This window comes from Mandrillus leucophaeus, unplaced genomic scaffold (genome assembly GCF_000951045.1).
Source record: "Mandrillus leucophaeus isolate KB7577 unplaced genomic scaffold, Mleu.le_1.0 Scaffold415, whole genome shotgun sequence".
NCBI classification, from domain to species: domain Eukaryota; kingdom Metazoa; phylum Chordata; class Mammalia; order Primates; family Cercopithecidae; genus Mandrillus; species Mandrillus leucophaeus.
Window position 1 is genome coordinate 2,378,964 of NW_012104421.1, and position 26,965 is coordinate 2,405,928.

General features: G+C 40.1%; 1 protein-coding gene across 1 annotated transcript in view; it reads right to left on the reverse strand.

The window, feature by feature from the left end:
• Positions 1–22,861, reverse strand: part of SLC24A2 (solute carrier family 24 (sodium/potassium/calcium exchanger), member 2) — a 289,987-nt gene extending 267,126 nt beyond the window's left edge. Inside the window, exons 1-2 of the mRNA XM_011992665.1 lie at positions 22,583–22,861; positions 20,000–21,082 (exon numbers count right to left, since the gene is read on the reverse strand). Of these exons, the coding sequence (XP_011848055.1) occupies positions 20,000–20,929 (930 nt within the window). The 5' untranslated portion in view covers positions 20,930–21,082; positions 22,583–22,861. The remainder of the gene's footprint in view (positions 1–19,999; positions 21,083–22,582) is intronic.
• Between the last annotated feature and the right edge of the window lie 4,104 nt (positions 22,862–26,965).

Consider the following 26,965-nt stretch of genomic DNA (forward strand, 5'->3'; position numbering starts at 1 on the left):
TTTTCTTTAAGAATGTTGAATATTGGCCCCCACTCTCTTCTGGCTTGTAGGGTTTCTGCAGAGTGAACTGCTGTTAGTCTGATGGCTTCCCTTTGTGGGTAACCCAACCTTTCTCTCTGGCTGCCCTTTTTCCCTTCATTTCAACCTTGGTGTGTCTGACAATTATATATTTTGGGGTTGCTCTTCTCGAGGAGTATCTGTGGTATTCTCAGTGTTTCCTGAATTTGAATGTTGGCCTGTCTTGCTAGGTTGGGACGTTCTCCTGGATAATATCCTGAAGTGTGTTTTCCAACTTGGTTCCATTCTCCACATCACTTTCTGGTACACCAATCAAATGTAGGTTTGGTTTTTTCACATAGTCCCATATTTGTTGGAGGCCTTTTCATTCTTTTTTCTCTAATTTTGTCTTCATGCTTTATTTCATTAAGTTGATCTTCAATCTCTGATATCCTTTCTTCCACTTGACCAATTTGGCTATTGATACTTGTGTATGCTTCACAAAGCTCTTGTGCTGTGTTTTTCAGCTCCATCAGGTCATTTATGTTCTTCTCTAAACTGGTTATTCTAGTTAGCAATTCCTCTAACCTTTTATCAAGGTTCTTAGCTTCCTTGCATTGGGTTAGATTATGCGCCTTTAGCTTGGAGGAGTTTGTTATTACCCACCTTCTGAAGCTTACTTCTGTCAATTCGTCAAACTCATTCTCTGTTCAGTTTTGTTCCCTTGCTGGCGAGGAGTTGTGATCCTTTGGATGAGCAGAGGCATTCTGGTTTATGGAATTTTTAGCCTACTTGCTAAAAATTCGTGGATTTATCTACCTTTGGTCTTTGCTGTTGGTGACCTTCAGATGGAGATTTTGCCTGGTCATCCTTTTTATTAATGTCGATGCTATTGCTTTCTGTTCATTAGTTTTCCTTCTAACAGTCAGGCCTCTCTTCTGCAGGTCTGCTGGTGTTTTCTGCAGGTCCACTCCAGACCCTGTTTGCCTGGGTATCAGCAGTAGAGCCTGCAGAACAGCAAAGATTGCTGCCTGCTCCTTCTTCTGGAAGCTTTATCCCAGAGGGGCACCTGCCAAATGCCAGCCAGAGTTCTCCTGTATGAGGTGTCTGTTGACCCCTGGTGGGAGCTGTCTCCCCTTCAGGAGGCATGGGGGTCAGCGACCCACTTCAGGAGGCAGTCTGTCCCTTAGCAGAGCTCAAGCACTGTGCTGGGAGATCCGCTGCTTTCTTTGGAGCTGGCAGGCAGGAACGTTTAAGACTGCTGAAGCTGTGCCCACAGCCGCCCATTCCCCCAGGTGCTCTGTCCCAGGGAGATTGGAGTTTTATCTATAAGACCCTGACTGAGGCTGCTGCCTTTCTTTCAGTGATGCCCTGCCCAGAGAAGAGGAATCTAGAGAGGCAGTCCGGCTACAGCGGCTTTGCAGTGCTGTGGTGGGCTCCACCCAGTCTGAACTTCCCAGTGACTTTGTTTCCACTGTGAGGGGAAAATCACCTACTGAAGCCTTAGTCTTGACAGACGCCCCTCCCTGCATCAAGCTCAAGCATCCCAGGTCGACTTCAGACTGCTGTGCTGGCAGCGAGAATTTCAAGCCAGTGGATCTTAGCTTGCTGGGTTCCATGGGTGTAGGATCTGCTTAGCTAGACCACTTGGCTCCCTGGCTTTAGCCCCCTTTCCAGGGGAGTGAACAGTTTTGTCTCACTGGCATTCCAGGCACCACTGGGTTTAAAAAAACAAAAAACAAAAACAAAAACAAAAAAAACTGCAGCTAGCTCAATGGCTACGGCCGTACAATTTTGTGCTTGAAACCCAGGGCCCTTGTGGTGTAAGCACCCGAGGGAATCTCCTGGTCTGTGGGTTGTGAAGACCATGGGAAAAGGGTAGTATCTGGGCCAGATAGCACCATCCTTCACAGCACAGTCCCTCATGGCTTCCCTTGGGTAAGGGATAGAGTTCTCCAATCCCCTGTGCTTCCTGGGTGAGGCAGTGCCCCACCCTGCTTCTGCTTGCCCTCTGTGGGCTGCATGCACTGTCTAACCAGTCCCAGTGAGGTGAACTGGGTACCTCAGTTGGAAATACAGAAATCACCCACCTTCTGTGTTGGTCTCATTGGGAACTGCAGACCAGAGCTGTTCCTATTCAGCCAACTTGTCCAGGAATTGATCTATAAAATCTTTTACTTTTAAAAAGAAAAATCACTTGACCTTTGTTTTAGTTCATTTTCTGTTGGTTATAAAAGAATACTTGAAACTGGGTGATTTATAAAGGGAAAGAAGGAGGCTGCAAAGTCCAAGGTCTAGGGGTTGCACCTGCTAAGAGCCTTCTTGTTGGTGAGGACTGTCTGCAGAGTCCTGAGGCAGCACAGGGCATCACATGGTGAATGGGCTAAGTATGCTAGCTCAGGTCTTTCTTCTTCTTCTTATAAAGCCATCAGTTCCATTCCCACAATAACCCATTAATCCATGGGTAAATTAATGGATTCATGAACACATGGCCCTCAAGACCCAACCACCTCTTAAAGGCCCCACCTCTCAATACTGCCACTTTGGGAATTAAGTTTCAACATGAGTTTTGGAGGAGACAAACATTTAAACCATAGCAACTCTATATTTTTCTTTCAGCTTCCACTCCCATTTGTTCATCCTCCCTTACAAATACCTCTAATTCACATTCTCTCACTTCTTGAACCCATTTGACCAGGTTTTCACCCAAGTACTCCACCAAAGCTTCTCTTACCAAGTCACCAATGACCTCTTCATTGCTAACTCCAATGTTCAATTCTCTGTCCTCATCCTACTTGGTCACCAGTTTCTTTTCTTTGAGTATAGTAGCCTCCCCTTATCAGAGGAGGATATGTCCCAAGACCCCCAGTGGATGCATGAAACCTCAAATAGTACTTAACCCTCTCTATATTTTGTTTCTTTGATAACTGAGATGGGTACTAAGTGACCAATGGGTGGGTAGCATCTACAGCATGGATACCCTGGACAATGGGATGATTCACATTCTGAGTGGGACAGCACAAAATTTCATCATGCCACCTGGAATGGCAGCACTCAACTTAAACTCATGAATTGTTTATTTCAGGAATTTTCCATTTAACATTTTCAGACTGTGGTTGACTGTGGGTAACTGAAACTGTGTATAAGGAGGGACTACTATGCTTTCTTCATCTGGCTTCCTCATCTCCAGGTTTCTTCCTTCCTCAGTAGCTGCCACCTCCCAGGTTCCCTTGCTGGTTTCTCCTTGTTTTCCTCATGTTTCAATGCTATGAATCTCAGGACTTAGGCCTTTGAGTTCTTCCCTGCTACACTCATTCCTGGGTGATTTTATTCCATCCCATGGCTTTACACATTATCTATATTCTTATGATGTCTGAACTTCTATTTCTAGTCTGAATTTTAGACTCATACCCAACTTCCTACTCAGCATCTCCATTTCAGTGTCCAAGTTAACCACCTTAAACCCAAAATTGAACTCCTCTCTCTTCTACTTGAAACTCACTCCTCCTGAAGTCTTTCCCTTTTCCATTAAGAGCAATTCCATTCTTATAGTTACACAGGCCAAAAAATCTCAGTGTCACCCTTGATTTCTCTTTTTATCATACCCGCATCAAACCCATCAGCAAATGTCGTTAGCTCTACCTTCAAGATATGTCCAGCATTTGATCACTTTCACTGTCTCTGCTGCCACCACCCGGGCCAGGCCACCACTGTTACCCATCTGATTCATGGCACCAGTGCCTGAACATGTGGGTCACTCTGCTCACACACTTGACCCTACAGCCTGTCTCAACAGTTCCACTGTCTCTAACACGAGTCACAGTGAACATGAGTCAGACTTTGTCGGTATTTCTTTGGGTATTATCAACATTAATTACTATATTACTCTCATGCCTGCAGATGCCATGAGGTGAAGTGTTGTGCTTTGACCCTACACTTACTGACCCCAGACAAATATGTTTTTCTACGTTCTTATAGTTCTTCCGATGCTTACTGCCACTGACTGTGTTATGAATGTAATCTGCAGGGCTGCATCCTACACTGTGCATTTGTGCACTGCTCAGAGATGCATGACTGAGTGGGGCTCAGAGCCCATGTTCCACACTCCAAGCCATGAGTCCTGGTGGGCACAGCATCTGTCCACCCAGAAAAGATGGCACCTTTCTTTTTGCACAAAATGCCTTTTGCTCAACACGCCCTATACCTATAGGTCTGTCTACACTTGTGTCTGTGGGGGGTTACCTGTTCTATTTGGCCTGCTCAGAGCAGGGAGCCTTTTAAAATCTGCTTAAAGACACTAAATAGGTCAGTAGCAGGCACTGTGCACACTGTGCACTTACTTTAGTTACTTTAGGTAACTTACTTACCTAAATAAAGTAAGTTAGGTTTCCTGGCTCATCAAGAAGTTAGAAGCAGCAAATGCAGTCTGTATCATCCCATGTAGACTGCATTCGCTGCTTCTAATTTCTTTATGAGCCAGGAAGCCTAACTTACCTGATTTCTGTATATGACCAAAGTCAGCAGACTTTAATGGAGTCTCAAGAAGTTGCTGTATGACTAAGTGCCTGGAATTTAGAGCATTGATCTTCTGGCATCTATTTGGCTGTTCAAAAGTTCTCTTGGTTTTGGATCTTGGTTCTGTTCTGGACATCTAGGTAAGATACTTCTGGATTAATGGACATTTATGGGATTAAAATCATACCCAAATATAGTTTGCCAGAAAGTGCTTTATAAATCTCTCAAGATTAATACATATGCTTTTTTTTTCAGGTCACATTAGAGCAATCCTTTCTATAAAGACTATTTGAACTTTACACTAAAAATGTGCTTGAAATCATTTTACTCTACTTGTCACTGTCTCTTCATGTCTGCAGTTTTGTTCTAGCATGGGCTCAGAGAGTGATCCATTCCTATTACCTTACTAATTATCATACTATCGCACAAGGCAAGAGAAAGGCCATCTGCTCCCACTTCCTGATGGAGAGAACTGGAAACAGATAAATGCATATGTAACCTATAAAATATTGGAGCATGTAGTGAGATAGTAGCACATAAAAATATTTTGAGATAGGTTTATAGAAACTAAAACTTAATATCGATCATTCAGTGAGTCAGTAAGATCCTCAGAAAGGTATTTATTTCCCAGGACTGACAAGGTCAAAGATAGAGAAGAGCAACTCATAGCACATTAAAAATACTTAATATTATTTTTTAAGATGGTAAAAAACAGCTCTTTAAATTTCTGTAACCCAAACCCAACTCTAAGACTTCAATAATTTCATTAAGAGGCCCTTGCTGATAATATTTTTTAAACAAGCTATTCAACTCTGGAAGATTCATCCTGTGATTCACATTTGCAAGAAACTGGACTGAGATGGTATTCTAAGCAATGTTTTCTTAAAGATAAATACCGAAAGCATGTATTGGGGCTGCTGAGAGAAGGAAGCATCATTCAGTAGTGGCATGTGGCAGAGACGCCAATCCAAGGTAATTATGCAATGAGCATAACTGGCAGTAACACTTACTTGGGGCTTGTCTCCCAGTGGAGATAGAGTTGGATTAATTTTTAGCCCAGTTTATGATTCTGCACCAGTGAAGCATGTGGTGTTATTTCCCAGGGCGTTTAAATTCTTCCTCCTAAAGCACAACACTATCTTGTCCTGTTCTATTTATTTTCCTTAAGTGTGTGTGACTTGCAGAGCATTAACACGCCAAAACATATGTTTCCTAAGCCTGTTCTCCCATCTCACCTTCACTTAGACTTTCAAGGTCAGAGCTATTTGTGGCTATCCACTTAATTGGACTTAAAATAAAAGGCAGCAGAAAATAGTAGATTTGTAATGGCCCTTCATAGTAAGCATCAAAAGAGCAGCCTGGCTGCTCATCTGAATGCTATTTAAATAAATCAGCCTCTTATAATACGTCAGGGCCACAAAACTCCATCTACCATTCCACCAGTTACTGTGTAGCTGACACAAGCTAGAAGCGAGAGGGAGGATGTTTCCTGAGCCCCTTGGAAACCACTGGAGCTTTGAACCAATTGTGCATTTTTGTATAAAGCATGATCATGTGGTTAAGTTCTCTTTGCCCTCGGAATGTGCACATTAATCAGGTTTGTGCAATTACTGTCCATGCTAGACAAGCACAGAGTAGATCATTACTGCTATTGTTATTTTTTACTATATATATAGAGCTTCATACAATTACAAAGTGCTGTTCAAGATGGATGCAAATGTTCCTAGGGCATGGAATGGGAGGGGTTACATGTATTGGGGGATGGAAGGTGGATGGGCAAGTTTGGTCCATAAGCAAGATGTATAAAGCTAAGGGCCCAGGTACAGACAGCAAAACAGGCAAAGTTCACATATGGGAGCAAAGGCCTGTGGCCTAACTGCTTTGCTAGTAGGGCTTCTGGGCAAGAAGTAGGGAAGATTTTATGACAAGAAAGTCTTTTAGATAAGGCAGAGAAGAATCAGGAGAAGGCAAAGAAGGATGATGCGGCAACCAGATAACAGGCATCCTGGGTCCAATGTTCAAGTAGCTTTGCATTCCCAGGTTCTCTAAAATCAGGAAGTTCTGAGCCCCAAACAACCCCTGAATCCTCCTCCAGTTCTTAGCTTCAGGGGAACAATCTTTTCCAAGGACCAGCTCTAAGGAAGAAAGGGCTTTAGGGTTGATTCAAGGGTCTCAAATCACTCTAGATAACAATGTGCTTAGAAAACAATACAGAACAGCTTGGTAGGGGTTCCCAGGCTAGGAGCTGCCTTATCTGTGGAGCACATTTCTTAAAAGCTCACAGAATGGAAGAAAATATTTGCAAATCATATATCTGATAAGGGGCTTGTAACCAGAATACATAAGGAACTCTGAAACTCAATAGTAAGGCAAATAGCCCAATTTAAAAATGGAAAAAGGACTTGAGTAGATACTTCTCCAAAGAAGTTATACAAATGGCCAATAAGCCCAATGTTATCATTTATCAGGAAAATGCAAATCAAAATCATGAGGTATCACTTCACAATCACAAAGATGGGTATAATGAAAAAGACAGATAATAACAAATGTCAGCAAAGATGTGGAGAAATCGGAACTCTCATACACACAGGAAAGCAATATGGTCCAGGGACTTTGGAAAACAGTTGGCAGTTCCTCAAAATATTAAACACAGAGATAGCACATGACCTAGCAATTCTACTCATAAGCATATGCCAAAGAGAACTAAAAACATGTATTCACACAAACACTTGTAAGTAAATGTTCGTTTCAGCATTATTTATAATACCCAAAATGTGAAAACAATACCCAAAATGTGAAAACAATCTAAATTTATTCACCAACTGATGAATAAATAAATAAAATGTGGTATACCTATATAGTGCAATACTATTTGGTCATAAAAAGGCTACAACATGGGCGAACCTTAAAAACATTATGCTAAATGAAAGCAGCCAGTGCAAAAAGCCACATATTATAAGAATTCATTTATGTGAAATGTCCAGAATAGGCAAATCTATACTGACAAAGTAGATTAGTGGCTACTGGGGGCTGGGCAGAGGGAGGAATTGGGAGAGACTATCAGTGGGTACAGGGTTTCTTTTTGGTGATTAAAATGTTCTAAAATTAGATAGTGGTGATGGCTGTATGACTCTGAATGTATATGCTAAAAAACACTGAATTATACAACTAGGGTGAACTGTATGGTAAATGAATTACATCTCAGAAAAGCTGTTATTAAAAAATCAATAGAGAAACATTATACAATGCTAGAAGGCGAAGAGAACTATTTTGGGCCACAGCTGGAATAAACTGGCTTTTAGAATTGAAATGCCTTACCTAACCTGACGCCCACACTTGCAACCTGAGGGGACAGGAGGGTTTCTAATGATTCCTCTTTCGTAAGTAGGAAATTAGTCATTTGTTGCTCGAGTTTAATACAAAAACACTATATTTTATGACTGATTCAGGCTCAGACTTTTTATCACGAACACTCATCATCACCATTATCAACTTCTGGAAGCGTTAAGTGCCCTTTGACCTTCTACCTATGACACCAAGCTAGGCACCAAATACTGCAAATGAGACCAGTTAGTTACTGAGTCAAGGGGAGTGATTCAATCCAAGACAGAAAACACAGATGCTGGCAAACCAACATCAGGCACAGCTATGGCTAGATGGGTGCATGAATAGCTAAGATTAAATATTGATGATACACACAAGAGTGAACACATTTATAGGGTGGCAAGAGGAGGGCTCAAGAAAATTTCATGGTTGAGCAAGGTTTAGTTTCAGAGATAGGAAACTATTTCTCTCTTAATCCTCTGCAAGAATAAAAAGAAAGCAGGGTCAAGTCCAAACACTGAGGATTTGACTATTAGTTAGGGATTAGTTGGGGAACTGCAGATTCATATGGCTGCAAGGGAGACATCAAGAGGAAGGTCTAGGAAATGAAGCTTAGGAAGTAGGCGAGGCCCTGAAATGGCAGTAGGAAAACACTCTGCAGGGAAACATAGGACTGAAGAATAGGCTTCTAGCACAGAGAAAGGACTCAGAGCAAAAGAGACCAAGATTAGAGTATCTTTGGTGAGTTGGGGAGGAGGGGTGCAGAAACTGGACTCTGCTAAACACTTTTCCTGTTTAATCTCATCAAAAATTCATACCCTCCTTATGAGGGAAATTCTAGTACTTTAAACATTTATGGATAAGTAAACATAAGCCCAGAGAGGTTAAGTAATGTATCCAAGATCACACAGCTAGGAAGGTCTATCCAAAATAATATCTGTCCTAGGTCTAAATAATAATTTCATTGTGTTAAGCTTTAGCCGTCATCAGCCATCTCAGAAAATTAAGAGGTTCCTGGAATACACCAATATTCAATGCCTACCACAGGCCTGAAATAAGTGGTTCAATATATATTTGATTGCTATCAGGTGGTTGGGAAAAAGAAAACCACCTCAGCCTACGTAAGTTGCTAGAACAACAGATGACAGGTTATAAGTGGGGAAAACGGTGCTTCAGGTTTTAGCTGAGGGTGAAACCTGTATTTCTACCTGCACCCTGCTTGTGTAACTCAACATCCATCAAGCAGTAAAAGAGAAAGTTACTTACAGAGAAGCAGAAACTCATCTGGCCCTTTCCAAGAAGGTCCTATAGATGGGTAAAGAAGCCCCTCATTACTCCTGCAAAGGAAGCAATCCTCTTTAATTGGGTTTCTTAATTGGAAAGGCACTCTGAAGGAAGGAAGTTCAGCGATTCACGACCTAACTATCTCTTCTGTTGGCCAACCCATAAATACAAGCAAGTACACTTGTTTCTTTCCCATTAACAGAGAAGTACAGAGTTATCAGAGCTGGCAGGATCTTGGAGGTAAACTAGCCCTTTCATTTCCAAAGAGAAGATGCTTGGGGCAAAGTGCCTGGCCCAGGGTTATGCAGCCAGTGTCTGAGACGAAAGGGACTTCTTTCCAGGCTTAGTCCTGCTGATGCAAAATTGTGACTGCACCCTTTAAAACTGTGAACATGACATTAAATATGGCCTGGTGCCCAGATCCTTTCCAAAACCACCAGTTTTAACCCATACAAGAACAATGTCTGCATCATTTGGTTTACAAATCCAATCCTTCATAAAAACGAAACCCACCTAATCTCAGTGCAGCTTCTTGTCTAGATTCTGCTTTTCTCTGATTTCATAACCTCTCTGCTTCACCCACACTTCTTTTCCACCTGATGACAAGCTCACTGGGAATCAAGAATGACTGGAGGCTCAGCAAGCATATCACGCTGTGATCTATGCCTTTTTTACTCTGCAATCGTTCTATCTCAGAGCCAGAGAGCAATATACGGTTTGCTGGGTGTTGGCCTCAGGATTCTGCAGAAATCTGCAATCGTCAGAGTTAGCCAAATGGACATAGATGGTGTGTGTGCTTGCGGAGGAAGTAATGATGACGTGTGGATCTAGGTCTAAATGGCTGAAAGAGTACCAGTCATGAAGATTAGCATGGATTTACATGTATTTAATGGTCCTTTTAGATCAATGGCTCTGAAATGCTAAATTAATTATTAAAAGGAAAAGTCGAGGGTAAGAAGCAAGGCCACCACCAGGCCAAAAGACACCTTTGTGGAATTAAGAAAAGGCACCCCTTCCTCTAGGCAGCCACAGTCCCACACCAGTGCATTCCACTCATTCAGTAGAGTGATGTCTGGCTTCCTTCTCCTGTTTGTCACCTTGATCAAACAGAAGCCCTTGTAGAGTACACAACTAGTAAAGCTTTGCAGGGCAGCCCTGCTGAAAGAAAGAAGGAAAAAAAACATTCTTAACATAACTAAGGCCACAGCCCTTTGGTGGTCCATGAAATTATTTTAGAAAGTTGAAACCAGTATTTTTAATAGAATGAAAAATTTAAGAAACATAAAAATGCCTTATACTTAGATTTTATCTTTATATGGATATGTAAATATGCACATATGTATGTGTGCATGCATGTGCACATACATATTGAGTTGAGAGGTAAAATATATTTACATGGGTCATGGTCAAAAACATTTGAAAGTTACTGATTTGACAGCTCCCATTGTGAAAAGTGAATCTAGTTTGGAGGCCTGCCTCGTCTGTATTCTTAACTGCCCAGTGAGAAGCTCTAAGGTACAAGAGAACTAGCTTGCACTTTGAAATCAGACAGGCTCAAGTTCAAATGCAGTTTAAATATCACTAAATTTGAACCTTAGGCAATCATTTGTGTTTCCCAATCCTCAGATTCCTGATCTGCAGATGGAGGTGATAATATTTATTTCAGAGTGTTGATGTAGTAAGTACCTGGTATTAAGCACTGCCTACTTTTCAGATCCCTCTCTTCTCTTGACTTTGGAGAGACCTACAGAGAGCAGCAGTCCAGGGACACACATGCAGCTGCCAGGGATAGTTTTCCTCACCAGAAGCCACCAGTGCTGAGGTGGTCTAGTGTCCTACAGTGAACTTTAAATGACTTTCTCCCATGCACGTTGTTCTCCCATCTGTATGGAAAAGCTACCTCCCACAGCATGCTTAAGCTAAAATTATTGCTTGGTCAAGTCAATTAAATCATTTGAGAGAAACTACTACATGTAAGTCAGTTAAGAAAAAGAGTTGGGTGACATGGGTATGGCTAGACTCTGATCTTCTGTTTAGGGTGAATGTATTAGATTGCTGCTTTGGCCTGGTTAGAATATTCCACATTGTAAATATTACAGCTCCTGAGGATAGAAATGACCAGCCAAAAATCTGTTAGGTCACTGAGGGCGAATCTCCCACATTCCAGATGTTTCAATAGGGTTTCTTGGAGGTAGAGAATCCCCCAAAGTTAAATGGCCGAGGAGCCCATCCCAGTCCCTGAAAACTTTATTTCCCAACTCTTTGGTCATGAGGACTCCTCTTCAGAATAATTCTCCCGTTAAAATGAAAACAAAAACAAAACCTGCAAAAACTTCCTGGCTTCATTTAGGTGTGGAAATGGGGAGAGAAAGGAGAGCTAAAGTTAGTGATTCTCAGCATATATTTGTAAGAGATCTTTGTGTGAGTCATCACAGCTAGCTTTAAAATTGCCACAAAGGACACAGGAAACTGGCAATCTATAAAAGAAAAATGTCATTCTTCATAAACATATGTTTCAAAGCTCAGACTCCCAAATAAAGCAATGCACATTTAAAAAAATTAAAATGCTATGTTTCATCTATGAAACTGGAAAACACTAAAAATTATAATATTCAACACTACCCAGTATGTAGCAATGTGGCAGAAACTTTAAAAAGCTAATAAGCCCTGACCCAGAAATTCTGCTTCTATGAAATCAGAAATTCATGTGTAAAGCTATCTGTTGTAGTATTTTTTATAATAGTGAAATATTACAACAAATGGCAACATAAAAGGCTTTCTGTATTATGATAATACTAAACAGTAAATAGCATTTAGAAAAACATTTAATGACAGGGAAAAGGCTCCATAATAGACCAAATTCTTAAAAAAAATCTTAAAACTGTATATATTCAATATGGTAAATTTAAAATTTTGCATGTCCAATATGTTCCTATTTATTTAAATATATAGGTGTGTATATATATGTCTAGGTACATATGCATGTGTATATGTATGTATGAGAAGTTCAGAAGAACACTATATACAAAAATGTGCATAGTCATCTTTGAATGATGCAATGGAGAGAATATAAACTGTCAAAATTTTCTTTTTTATATTTTGATGTGTTTTTATACTCTTGTACAATGAATACATTAGTATTTGATAAATATATTAAAAGGCAAACCTAAAATTTGAAATGGCCTCATATAACTTCATGTTAGAATTGCCCCTCAGATTTGAATGACTAAAACTTGCTGTTTCTAGGATTTATTATTTTGATGAGAAACTTTACTATGATGCTCAGGCTGTATTAAACATTGAAAAAATGCCATCAAAATTCCCTAACAGTGTCACTTGTTGTATGCATTATCTTTTGAGAAATCTATAGTCTGAAGCATATATTTCTGGCAATAGAATAACAAACCCTTCTTAATATAGTACTCCCTAAAATGTGGGAATATTACACTTTAAATATATTTTTTAAATATCTATTTTATTCAGTGAGGAATAAGGGATTCTTAGAACCCAGAACACTGACTAAATACAAGTCTAGAAATGTCTGTGTTGCTTTGCCTTCAAGGTATTTGCCATTCCCTGGCCGCCTAAAGACTAGGTTTTTACAAAACCTAAAGTACAAACATGAGGCCTGATAGGGGGAAGAGAGTTCAGAGACCTTCTGTATCTGTAAGCTGAGACTCCTGAAGGGTTGACACTTTGAGTAAGCAAATAAGAAAAAAGAAAAACTACCTCGCAAAGGGAGATGGTAGGATGTGTCTATTTGAGTCTTGGTTTTTAGTGCTGCTGAAAGTTGAACAAGGGGAAGAAAGATGAATCTCCCTTAAGAATTTTTAAGCACAGGCTCACTCATATGGGTTTGCAGTCTGAATTCACACTACCTGGGTAGCAAAAAAAAAAAAAAAAAAAAAAAAAAAAGTCAAACATGTAGCTTAGAATGGCCCCAGTTGGTAGTACTCCCAGACCTTTGACAGGACAGCAATCCTCTCTGGAGGAATGCACTTAAAACCCAGGCCTCAGTGGAGTCCCACAGGAAAAGTTCCAAGAAACATGTGCTCAAAGTTTAAAAAACTTTCATAGTTAAGAATCAATAAAACAACAAAACTAGACCCACAAGGATATTGCCACAAAATTTATCAACAATGAAATATAAAATAAATACACTTAACATGTTTAGAGGAATTAAAGAGGCATTAAAAGTATGATGAAATTAGAAACAATGAAAAGCAACCTAATAGATTTGAAAGAGAGCCACATAAGACTTGTAGAAATGAATAACATAACTAAAATTAGAAACTCAACAGATGAGCTTTAGAGCAGATTAGACAAAATTAAAGAGAAAATGAGAAGCTAGAAGATAGATATGAAGAAATGACAAGAATGAGGATCACAGACAGAAAACCATGAACAGTGAAAAGACATGGAAGATAAGATAGTATAAGATATGTCTAACTGAAATTCTAGAAGGCAGACTATAGGAAGATTGGGGTAGAGGCAAAATTGCTGGAAAGCACTAATCCTCAAAATCAAGAAACCTAGTGAGTCACAAATAGGGGATACCTAAATGAGAAAATCACACGTGACATATCTTAAGGAAAATGCCAAATACTCAAAGCAAAAACCTTAAAAGTAGTCAATGAAAAAAGAGAAATTTCTTATAAAGGAGCAATGTTTACATGGATGGTAGTCTTTCAATGGCAAAATGGAATTGAGGGACAGTGGAATATTATTATCAAAGTGGGATGAGAAAATAATTTTCTACTCACTACTTTTGTCCTATATTTCAAGAACAAAAGTGAAATACAACTCTAAGTAGATAAAAATCAGGTGCATTTACTATTAACAGATTAAGAAACATTATGAATGTACATAAGGAGTAGAGGAAAAACCTGTAGATAAAAGGTTTGACATACAAGAAGGAATGAGGAGGGGAAAAACCAGTACATATGTGGATAAATCTAAAAACAGTGACGGTAAAATGACAATGTCTAATTTATGAGGCTTAAAAAATTAAACCTCAATAAAGCTGTTTACAAAAAACATCAAGGTAGGCAGGCGCGGTGGCTCACGCCTGTAATCTGAGCACTTCGGGAGGCCGAGGTGGGCGGATCACAAGGTCAGGAGATCCAGACCATCCTGGCTAACACGGTGAAACCCCGTCTCTACTAAAATATACAGAAAAATTAGCTGGGCGTGGTGGCGGGCGCCTGTAGTCCCAGCTACTCGGGAGGCTGGGGCAGGAGAATGGCGCCAACCCGGGAGGCGGAGCTTGCAGTGATCCCAGATGGCACCACTGCACTCCAGCCTGGGCGACAGAGACTCCGTCTCAAAAAACAAACAAACAAACAAAAACACATCAAAATAGAACTTAAATTCTGGACTTCAAATTATATACAATGGGTGAAGTGGTGACTGAGTAATTTTCTAAGGTACTTAGGTTGTTTAGCTGGAGCATAAACATCTTAATTAACTTTATACTATGTTAAGTTAAATACACAGGTTAAAATTTCTTTCTTTCTTTCTTTTTCTTTTTTCTTTTTTTTTTTTTTGGTTGAGATGGAGTCTCACTTTGTCGCCCAGGCTGGAGTGCAGTGGCACGATCTTGGCTCACCGCAACCTCTGAAGCCTGGGTTCAAGCAATTCTTCTGCCTCAGCCTCCTGAGTAGCTGGGATTACAGGTGCCTGCCACTGCGTCCAGCTAATTTTTGTATTTTTAGTAGAGACGGGGGTTTCACCATCTTGGCCACGCTGGTTTTGAACTCCTGACCTTGTGATCCACCTGCCTCGGCCTCCCAAAGTGCTGGGCTTATAGGCGTGAGCCACCGTGCCCGGCCACACAGGTTAAAATTTCTAAGGCAAGCATCAAGATAATAGAAATAGAGTGTATACATTCCAAACTATTAAAGGGAAAAACAGATTTAGAAAAAAATTCAAAAACAGGCAAGAAAAAATTCTAAAAGAAACAGAAAGGCCAAAACAAATAGAAAGTAAACAATAACATGATGAAACAGAATCCAAATGTTACAGTAATCACAGTCGATATAAACAAACTAAACTTTCCAGTTAAAAGATAATGCTTGTGAAACTGAATTAAATAAAGTGCATGTATATTCTGGTTACTAGAGACTTATCTAAAACAAAAGGTTGAAAATAAAAGAATGGAAAAACTAAACCTGTCAAATCCACACTGTGGATGTACTTGTGTCCCCAGTAGCCATACAGCAGCTTAACATACGATCCCACTCTTTGCTAAAGTTAAGATGCAAATTATCTACTTCTACCAAAAAAGAGGGGAGGGGGACAAATGAAAAGAAGGGAAGAGGAGAGGAAAAGAAGGACAAAGAGAGGAATAGAAAGGGAAGGTGGAAGGGAGACATATGGGGACTCCAGTTCTCTAGGCTTCACAAAGTTTAGGTCATCTGTTGCCAGGGGAAACCAGAATAGCAAGGGAAATAGCCAAGGGCAATTTGAACTGTGTGTATCAAAATCCACTGGGCCCTTTGGGGTCTCTCAAAATGCCTTGTTCGCTCCCTGAATCACAAGCAGTAACTGATGGGTTTACTTTTAGGATAAGTAGAGGGAAACAAAATAAGGAAAATATCACCAAGCTATATCCCTAGATAAACATACTACTTTCACAGTCAGTTAAGAATTTTAATGCCTAAACTTTTTTAAAGAGAGACAGAGAATTAGTTTCCAAATCTATCAAGTAATACATCTTTTTATTTAATATAAGGACCATCTTACCTACTTTGAAGCTTGTATATTAATTTTACTAATTAATAAATTCTGTGTCTTAAGCAAAGTTGGGGCAACACATGTATACTTATACAATTATTTATGGCTTAGTACTTTACAAGAAATACTTCGTTTTATGAAGAATATTTATAATTTTGTTTTAATCCTGAGTTTCCAAAGACCATTAATCACAGTTTGAATTGCTAAAATCATTCACAGCTTTTCAGAAACACACAAACTGAATAAAGCAAAGCACACCTAAATTACTAAGTAGTCCGGCCCTCCAACTATCCAGCTTTAAGCATCTTTATTTAGATCGTGCCCTTCATTAGAACCAGGCCAATTTGCTGTCAGATTACAGTGCCAAGTCTAAGACGAAGTTAAATACCATGGACAGCTGCTTTCTAGGCCAATGACAGCCTAGCACCATAACAGATCAACAGCCCCCAGCAGCCAGGCCAGGAGCACAGCAAAATGAGCCGAATGACCTGAAACTTAACTGCTTCACATCCTGCAGGATTCAAACTTATTCCTAACCAACTATAGAAACGTTTTAAGAAGAGAGCCCCAAGCATCTATAAACAAAAATACCCCGAAAGCAAAAGTCTCTGCTCAGCACAGATATTGCTAAGTCCCAACCAATGAGCTATACTCACTTTAAGTAAAATTCTAAATAATAAAATTCCAGGACAAAATAAAGACATTTTGAAGTTTCCTTGGAGTTAATGTTTGGCCCATTTATATTCACTGTATGTGAACTAGAGCTTATGAATATTATAATACAGCAAATATTATATAACCCTAAGGGGTAAAACGGCCTGCTTAACTCGAGGATTCACTGGAGCAAATTCAGTCTTCAAAGAATGTTTTATAACTCTTGAATCTAAAATAATTTATTCCAATTCATTTTTCATTTAAGAAGGAAACATAAAAGGAAGGCATTAACATTTATTGAAAACAACCCACATTTTCCAAGGATCACGCTAGATGCTTAACATTCATTTCTTCATTTAATAATTTTACCAATCTTATGAAGTAGGTATCATTATTCTCATTTTCCAGTTAGGAAACTGAGGCTCAGAGAGTTAAAATGACTTCTCTGAAATCACTGGGCTTATTACACAACCAGGCTAAAAACTCTTTCCTTTTTGAGTAAAAGCCCCAGGGTCTCGTCACTGCATCATGACAGTATACAACTTTTCAAAAAGGGTAGTAGCATCACTAAAAGAAATAACAATAATAAAAATAAGAACCACACACAAGGTAGAGAAATTAAATGAGATGAGAAACTGTTGCTTTAACTATGAAAAAAAAATGCCAGTTCACATTTTTCCATGCTTCACAGTTACCCTATGATGTACATCATCAACAATGGAACCAAATTAAGATTTTCTATTTGTCTATGAAGCAAGTAGTTTCAAAGATATTCACTGCCTAGAGCCCAGCAGAGTTGACTTTTTAGCAAGAACCATTTGATGATTTGTATAAGAATATCTAAAACGTGTTTCCTCTACCTTCCCAAACTCCCATGCCCCATAATTTTGCAAATAGGACAATGAAGTGGCTTTGCATGAAAACATGCTGAGTATTTTGCTTCCTAAATTCTTGTACAGCACATTTCTCTCTATGAAACTCCATCGAAGGCCGCATTTGACTTAAAGTCTTTTTTTCCTAAATGTTTTGGTGATGTCAGAAGCATTAATTTCTGTAAGAAAGGTAAGCTACACAGTCAGAATTCAACTCTGCAGCCCAGGGGACTAGATGACCACACTCAAGGATTCATCCCAAAAGATTTTAATTACATTAAAATCACATTCGGAGATGACACCTTATGTTCATTGCTTGGGGAGCAAACCTCCCTGAGTTTCTGAAATCAGGCATATGATAAAGGCTGTAATTACTGAAAAAAATTCCAGTAATAATTCAAAAGTGAAATTGGCAAGGTGAAATTTCCTAAAGGAAATCACACATCCTTATGCACGTTCCACTTAAAAACGTGTGACTGCGCTCTGGCATTTTTTTGAGAAGTACAAATTAAGACATAGCTTCGTTTAGAAAAAAATCTCTACTTCCATTAGTTATCGAATGTCAAAAGAAACATTAATGACTAAATGGAATCAGTTAAAGCTATTTGGTGCTAAATGGAAAACAATACAATGAACACATTTTGGGGAGAATCAGAAACATAAATAGTTATGAATATAATCTGCTTCTTTTTAAATTAAGTAAATGTAGAAATTCCAAATTTTAGAACACACAATATTAAGTATAGCACAAAATTATGGATATAAATAACAAGTGTTAAGGGATGACAACCTGAATTTCTCACTTTAAAATAATCATAAAAACGATACAATAGTCACCTAATTGAGTAGGTAAAGATCCTTCCAGGGCTACTTTAATGAATGGTTTATAATTGACTAAATATAGTTTATAAACCTGTATTGGGAAAGCTATTTTTAAAATGCATGAAACCATCTCCCACCCCACTAAAATCAGAATACAAAATCCTCCCGCAATCCTACATACACCATTGTATTGCTCTGCAGGTTCATTTTTCATAAATGTTGCCAATATAACGTTCAGCCAACTCTCCGTCTAAGTTAATGAAGTTCCACTAGGGTGTAAGAAAACAAGAAAGTACTGAGTTCTCAAACAGACTTTTTGCCATTGATCTGCCCAAGAAATGTATAAGACATTGAATCATTTCCTTGTCTCTAAAAAATATGCATTTCCTTGACAATCGTTCAGTACTTTAATTGGAATAAACTGAAGATTATCAATGTAAACCACCCAAACAGACTTGAGGAGAGCACTTGAGGGATCATCTTTTCGGCTGCTAAGTTAGAGTAGGGGAGAACTTCCAATGATGGTCCTATCTTATGCCCTGAAGGAGATGTACTCAGTTGTCACATTTGAATGCTTGTTTGCCACATATTTTGCTAAATGATTTTTTGGTTTTACTATAGTTTCTAACAAACAAGCATATGAGAGAAATGTTAGAAAAAAATGTAGTACAAGTAGAAATATTACTAGTCTTTTTTCCTGCACTTTGCTTCCATTTCATGGCTGCAATGAAAATGATGGTCATCAAAATTGGCTATAAAAGAATTATGTAAATTTAACTAAATTAATATCATTTTTCTTTTTGGACAAAATCTCTCACCCCCTGCTGAAACATCTGTTTTTTGCATACATGAGAATTTTCGCAGATGCTGGCATGAAAAGTCTATGTATGTATTTTGACTTTCTGTTTAAAATCACATTCAGAGATGACATTCCACTGCTGGGATATAAATCAGAACTGAAATTACAATACCACACACAATTTTATTGATGCCACTTGTCCACTACTTAAAAAATTTACGTGTTTGCAGGAATTACTTCTAAGCTCTTTACCAACATGCTTTCCACCCACCTAAGTGGTAGGATGGCCACTATTGTTATTAAAACTCCCTCAAATTCTACTCTAAAACTAGTGAAGTCATGTTTATTATGGTGTGCAAAATGGGTCATTGTGATGCAGAGGCAGATGGTGGGGCTGGCCAATGACTCTCTTTACAATGGATACTGATCAGTTCCTGGTCAAGTGATCTAAGGCATGATTGTGTCAATCAAGAAAAACAGCCATGACAACAATAATGACAAGCCCTGCTGGGCTAGGCTGCTGACTGGAAGGTACAGCTATGGTGACACAAACTTTCTTCCTCAGACGTCTCTAAAGAGATGGTTCTTTCTTGGTTTTTGTCATGTGTTCATTAAAAAAGAAAAGGCCTTGCAACTTTCTAGGCACATACGCGTTTTTCTGTGAAAATTAAATTGTTCACAAAATCATTATGCCCACTTTCAGAAAATAAGAGACAAATAACTGCTGAATCGGCTCTGGGAGGCTTATGTAACCTATATTTACAAGTGTTTTACTCTGAAGCAAGTAGCTGGGCAACTTAGTAAACATCTGCAAGAATACCCTAAAATTATTTTTTCCACTGCTATGTTAGTCTAGCTATCACAGAACTGCAGAATCAATCTGCTATCCATAAGAACCCCAAACACCATCACATCAAAAAAGTTGCAGATATCAAAAACATAATAATTCAGAACTGTAGTCAAGAAAAGCATTAAATAAAAAACCACCACCACCAACCTTTGCTTGGGCTTCTGGTGCTGTCACCTTGACGACCTTATTGCGGTTTATCATTTGCTTCACCCATTTTTCTACTTGGACGTTGAATTTCATGAAAACCACATAGCAAAAATAAGCTGTTAAGAGAAGCAAGCTTTCCCACCACATGATGACATTATCCAGGAAAAATATGATCAGCATGATCAAGTCAACAATGTAGAAAGACACATCTCGAAAGAGCGGCCACCATGTCAGGTTTAAGATTTCTCTAGAAAACAGAGCACACATGCCAATAACAAAGAGGATGTTGAATACTGCTGAACCTACAATTGTGCCTATGCCAACGTTGCTGTGAGCAATAAATACCCCTATGAGAGATGTGAAAAGTTCTGGGGCTGACCCCCCTGCAGCCATAAAGGTGGCTCCAGCCACATCATCAGAGATGCCCAGTTTTTCAGTGATGACAGTCAAAGAAGGAACGAAGAACTCATCACAGACAATGGCTAAGGCTATGAACATGTAGATCATTCCAATGACATGCAGAATGATTGCACCTTTTCTTCTCTCCTCAAGGGAAAAGATGTCTTTCGGGTAGTCTCCTTGGGCATGATCTGTACTATTCTCAGACTCACCTTCCTTAGGAATAGGTGGCTGTGGAGTATAATCCTGAATCTTGTCATTTAAATCTAAGAGAGTTCTCTGACGGTAACCCTGTGCTACCCTAGGGCCACTTACAACACTGGCCTCTCCTGTGCTCTGTGTGTCTGTCTCAGAAAAGGCACTGATTGAAAATGAGACAGTGCTAATGGCTACCAGACCCATGAAAAGGCCTAAGATTCGAATTAACTTCAGTTTTTTCTTGACATGATAATGTCTTCTGCAGCCAGACAGTGACTCATCCAAACACCATTTCTCTAGGAAAGTGATGGTGGTGCTTTGGTGCAGATCCATCCTGGGTCTTCTGGTGGATATGGTGATCTTCCAACTTTAGACTCAACCAGATGGTTCTTTCATACTTTTCCTTACTTTATAGTTAACGATGCTTGTGGGGCACTTTCACAATCAGGGATTCTTATGCTTCACAGGCAACTTTCATCATTTATGCTTAAATAAAAATAAAAAAGAGAATAAGTACATCATAAAATCATGTCTTTTTAATAAAAAGATATCTGCAGATATGATTAAGTCCTATCCTGCAGCTGTGTGATCTTGGATAAGTTACTTTACTTCTGTGCCTCAGTTTCTTCATTTGAAATGGGGACAGTTACAGTACCTATCACCCAGGATTGTTTTTAAGATGAGTAAAAACATATGTAGCACTTAGTATAGGATGTGGCACTTATGAAGATGTATGTATAAACCCAAATAAATATTTTGGTAAATCCAATGATAGGTGTAGAGAATGCAGATGTAAGAATAAAAATTTTATAGGTGAAAAATCTATCAGATTATCTCATCTTAAATCATGTAACAACCTCCCAGTGCTATAAGTAGGTCCCACTTCTTTCAGAACTGTCTAGGTACTTGGCAACTAACAATTATTCATTGTTTTCTTTTGGTCCAATTATATAATTCTCAATTGTAGGCAAATTTTTCTGATTTAAGCTATCATTTGGAAAGTGTTTCTTTAATTTAGTTTTATTTTTTCTGCACACACAGTGATATCAGATCTTATTTTTCATAAAAAGCCTCTCCTTTATCAGATGTGGGAAAGTAGTCCTTTACAAATTTAAGTTTACAAAAAAATATTCTGGTGATATGCACAAGCTGTCTTCCCTAAACTAGACATTGTTTGCAGCTAAAGCTTTTTTTAAAAAACAGCCTTTAGTCATATTTAAAATAGGCAGCTTAGTAAGTCAAACAACTCCCAATGCAGTGAAATAACAAGGTTATTTCGAGAGACCACATGTGTATTTCATAAACAATACGCAAGTTGTAGCAATACCTCTGTCCACAAAATCTGCCCAAAATAGCCCCAGCACTGACTTTAATAGGTTAGATATCCAAAGCAGAGTTTTCATTCTCTATCCCATGGAGGAGATGGGTAAAATAGCCAGACATGACAGCTGATATTCTGAAGAGTCCTCTTTTTAGTTTTTCTTTAAAAAGACTGTTCTTTTCCACATCAACGATTTCATTTTGGAGGCAGTCGCTGAGATAATCTCAGGTGTAAAATAAGCTAATTAAACACACGCTACTTAAATACTGAGATTAGCTGGAGCTCAGGTTTTCAGAGCAAAGCAAGAGCACAAATCAACCCAGCTGAGTTGCTGCTACTCCTGAGATAACCCGAACCCATCACGGAGATTCCCAGCTGGCTGCGAACGTCAACGCTTAGCAGGAACGATTAAGCGATTCACAGCACTCGGGGGATTGTCTAAATGCCCGGCCCGGGCGACCATCAAGGGACAGATTCAACTCCCCGGCCGCAAAGTCATCTCCAGCCGGATCCTCGCTTCCCCTGCAAACCCACCGCTCGTCTCCCCGAGAGCTGCCTCCGTAGGAGAAGTTCGCCCCCAGCCGCGCCCCAACTTTGCCTTGCGTGGTCCCAAACTTTCCCTGGTGGATTAATAGGAAAAGAAATCTAAAGGACAGACGCCCCACCTGTGAGCTTATAGCTGGGTTGCATTTGGTGAGGCGGTTGGCCCGCATCCCCCTGAGTCGTTTGTAGGTGACTGGGGAAGGGAAGCGCCCTTCTACGCGTCTCCCCCGACGGCAGGCCTTTCCCCGCGCTCCCCATCCCAAGCCAAAAGCAAGGGTAGGAGAGGCGGGGGCTCCAAATCCGCGCCCCGGAGCAGAGAGAGTTGGCTAACTCCTAGCGGGGCCTGGGGCGCCCACATCCACGGCAGAGCCACCTGTGAGCCTGTAGCGCAGCAACGGGATGCCCGCAACCGGGATCCGGGCACCACGACCACCGCGGCTACAGCGGCAGGCGGGGCGCAGCCGCCCGCACTTACCAGGATAAGATGGGAGGACGCGCACACGGTGGGGCCCCCGAGCGCGGCCCGCCGTTGCAGTGCGCCGCTCTCTCCGGCCCTCCGCCTACCCGCTCTGAGGCCCGGGCTCTGGCTCGCACTGGCCGCCGTTCTCGCCAGCCGGGGCTGGTCTCGGCAGCAGACTGAGACGCTGTGAGCCCGGCGCTCCGAGTCTGCCGCTGCCCGGCCCCCGCCGGCCCCTCCCTCTGGGCTGTGCGCTGGGAGCGGGGCCGCAGCGCGCTCAGCTCCCGAGTCCTTTGCTCCACGCCTCCTGGGCGCAGAGGCGACGCTGGCAGCAGTCTCTTAGGAGATTTCTCCGCAGTGTGGACGGGGGTCAGGATTTGCAGGCGAGCAAGGGCAGAGAGGAGAAATCGTACAGGTCGGTGACGCGCCTAATTCACAAAGCCTGAAAGTGCTGTCAACTTTGGGGTCATCTTATGCTGGGCACCGCCTCTCCAATTATCTGCAAAAAGTGATAGCAGCCGCGCTTTTCTTTAGGAGGCGATGCGATGTGTAATGGTGGAAAAAGACGTTCAGTGAAAAGGAACGGAGGCCTGCAGGACAGGCTGTTGGAGTTCAGGGTTTCTTGAGTGTTGCATTTGGATGCTTGGGACACTGCAGGGGCTTCAGGCTTGCAGGGTGACCTTTCATTTCATGGATGATGAGACTGAGACCCAATACCCAGTGTCATTTTGAATCACTGATAGGCTTCGTCTTCTGGCCTCGGGATTTCCAGCCTAGTGCTCCTTCCTGTCCTGTCTGGAAAGCAAGATCCCCTTGACCACAAGAAATAGAATCAGGCTTGTTGGGGCTGAAAGACTAGAATCTGGGCCGAAGAATGGAAGACGATGGTAAGACAAACTGGTAGTGAAGGAACCCCTTTTACCCAACCCTGTGCCCACCAGCAAAGCTGCCAAGAGGTACCCACCTCGTGACGCTCTGGAAGCTTTTCGCACATTTTCCCCTCTCCTTACCCTCCAACCTTCTGTTCTCTCCCCCATCCAAGAGGGTTTCCGCATGCCCTCCTTATGATGGGGGTAATGAGTATATCCTGAGAGCTCCTGACCTCTAACTTAGAGTACAGCTCCGTAGTCAGACCTCTCTGCCTACTCATCGATAAGTCAAGGGAAGCCTTGGGAACTTAGAAATCTTTTTCTCCCCCCTCCCTCCCAATCAAAGCCAGGCATTCAAGACTCAACTTTTTTTTTTTTTTCCTTTCTCCTTTCGAGACTGGATCTTGCTATGTTGCCCAGGCTTGTCTTGAATTCCTGGGCTCTAGCCATCCTCCAGCCTCAGACTCCCAAGTGCTTGAAGACTATAGGTGCCTGACTGAATTTTTTTATCTTTAACTTTTAATTTAGTAAACTTCAAACATACACAAATGTAAGAAAGTAGTATAATGAATCTCCGTGGGGCCAGCACCAGCTTGAACAATTATGAACTCACGGCCAGTCATATTTCATCTACACCCCTTTTTCTTGTGTCATCATTTTGAAGCAAATCCCAGAGCATCATATCATTTTATCTGTAAATATTTTCAGAAAGTAAGAAAACTATCAACTACCACTAGGGTTGTGTCAAGAAGACTCAGGGGACAATTCAAACAGGCAGTCATTGACCAAAGATGAGCTAATTTGAGCATCCAAAAAAAAAAAAAAGATAATCGCAATTGTTTAAAACACATCAAACATGATTATATCTATTAATTGATAATATTTTAAAAACAACTGAACAGATTGATTGCTTGATGGTTGAGAGGGAACCAGTTCATAATTTTCAAAACTATTTTAGGAAAAAGAAAACAATTGTGCATTTATTTTGCTTTTTCTATACAAATTGGACCTCTGGGTAACCAATTAGGCTTTATTTTTACCCTGCCTTTGTCTATTTTCCTAGTTTAACAATCCTATTCTTCCCTGAGGCAATAGGTGCCTCTGGCTACATGGGGTGTGGAGGGGAATATCATGCACAAAGTTCTGCTTAAAAGAAAATATTTTAACATAATTTAAAAAATTATTTCTACAACCATGTCATACTGTTCCTACCAGGATCTTTTGTTGTTGCTGTTTGTTTTTGTTTTTAAATTTTTATTTCAATAGGTTTTAGGGTTCAAGTAGTTTTGGTTACATGAATAAGTTCTTTAGTGGTAAGTTCTGATATTTTAGTGCACCCATCACCTGGGCAGTGTACACTATACCCAATATGTAATCTTTTATCTCTCACTTCCTCCCAATCTTTCCCCCGAAGTTCCCAAAGTGTGTATCATTCTAGTGCCTTTGTATCCTCATAGTTTAGCTCCTACTTTTAAGTGAGAACATACGATATTTGGTTTTTCATTTCAGAGTTACTTCACTTAGAATAATGGCCATTAATTCCATCCAAGTTGCTGCAAAAGACATTATTTCATTTCTTTTTATGACTGAGTAGTATTCTGTGGTGTATACCATATTTTTTAAATCCACTTCGTTGATAGGTACTTAGGTTGGTTCCTTACCTTTGCAATTGTTAATTGTGCTACTATAAACAAACAGGTGCATGTGTCTTTTTCATATAATGACTTCTTTTCCTTTGGGTAGATACCCAGTAGTGGGATTGCTGGATCAAATGGTAGTTCTACTTTTAGTTCTTTAAAAAAAATCTCCATACTGTTTTCCACAGTGGTTGTACTAGTTTACATTTCCACCAGCAGTGTAAAAGTTTTCCCTTTTCACCACATGCATGCCAATATCTATTGTTTTTTCACTTTTTAATTATGATCATTCTTGCAGGAGTAAAGTGGTATCTTGTGTTTTTAATTTGCCTTTCTCTAATTAGTGATTTTGAGCATTTTTCATGTTTGTTGGCTGTTTGTATATGTTCTTTTGGGAGTTGTCTATTCATGTTCTTTGCTCACTTTATTTGTTTGCTTCTTGATTTGTCCGAGTTTCTTGTAGATGCTGGATATTAGTCCTTTGTCAGATGCACAGATTGTGAAGATTTTCTCCCACTCTGTGGGTTGTCTATTTACTCTTCTGATTATATCTTTTGCTGTGCAGAAGATTTCTAATTAGGTCCCATTTACTTATTTTTGTTTTTATTGCATTTGCTTTTGGGGTCTTAGTCATGAATTCTTTGCCTAAGCTAATGTCTAGAAGAGTTTTTCTTATGTTATCTTCTATAATTTTTATGGTTTCAGGTTCTTCCCCTACAGCCCAGAGATGACCCTGAATCTTGATCTGGTGAGAAGGGGAATGAGATCCAGGTGAAGACCTCATGAGTCCACAGAGTGTATTGGTTGGGATTTGCATTTGGTTGCATATTAAAAAAATTCATTCTTGGTGATTAAACCAAACAAGAATTTATTTTTCTCATGGTAAAAAGAAGTCTGAAAGCAGACTGCCCAGGGTTTATAAAACAGCTTCAAGATGCTATCTGGGAACCCAGATCCTTTGATCTGTCTTTCTTAATGTATGGCTTTATCCTCATGGCTACAAAATGGTTTCTTCTTTTGGCATTACATCTGTGTTTCAGGCAGGAAGAAGGGAAAGAGTGAATGGTGAAAGGTAGAAGGCCTCCTTACTAGGCTTTGTCTTTTTATTTAGGAAGGCACACTGTCAATGCTTCACTTACATTTCACTGATCACGACTTGGTCACAAGACATAGCTGCAAGGGAGTGTAAATAGTGTTTCAACTGGGCACATAGTCATCTTTTAGAAAATCAGGGCTCTTTTAGTAAGGGAGAAGGGGGAAATAAATGTTGTGGGAGTGACTAGAATTATTTGACACACAGTTCCAAAGCATCTCAATGAGATCCATATTCGACTGAAGATGTGGCAGTTGACCAAGAACTTGGCAATTAATTGCCACAACAGTTGAGAAGGCTACAACTTCCATCTTGGTAGCAATGGAGAAAAGCAAGGCCTGTCATTTGTCCAAGTCACACTACATGGAAGCAGAGGAATTGAATAACAACTGTAGGTCTCCCAGATCCACAGACCTTATTGCCTAGTCACAAAGAAAGGATAGCTTCAG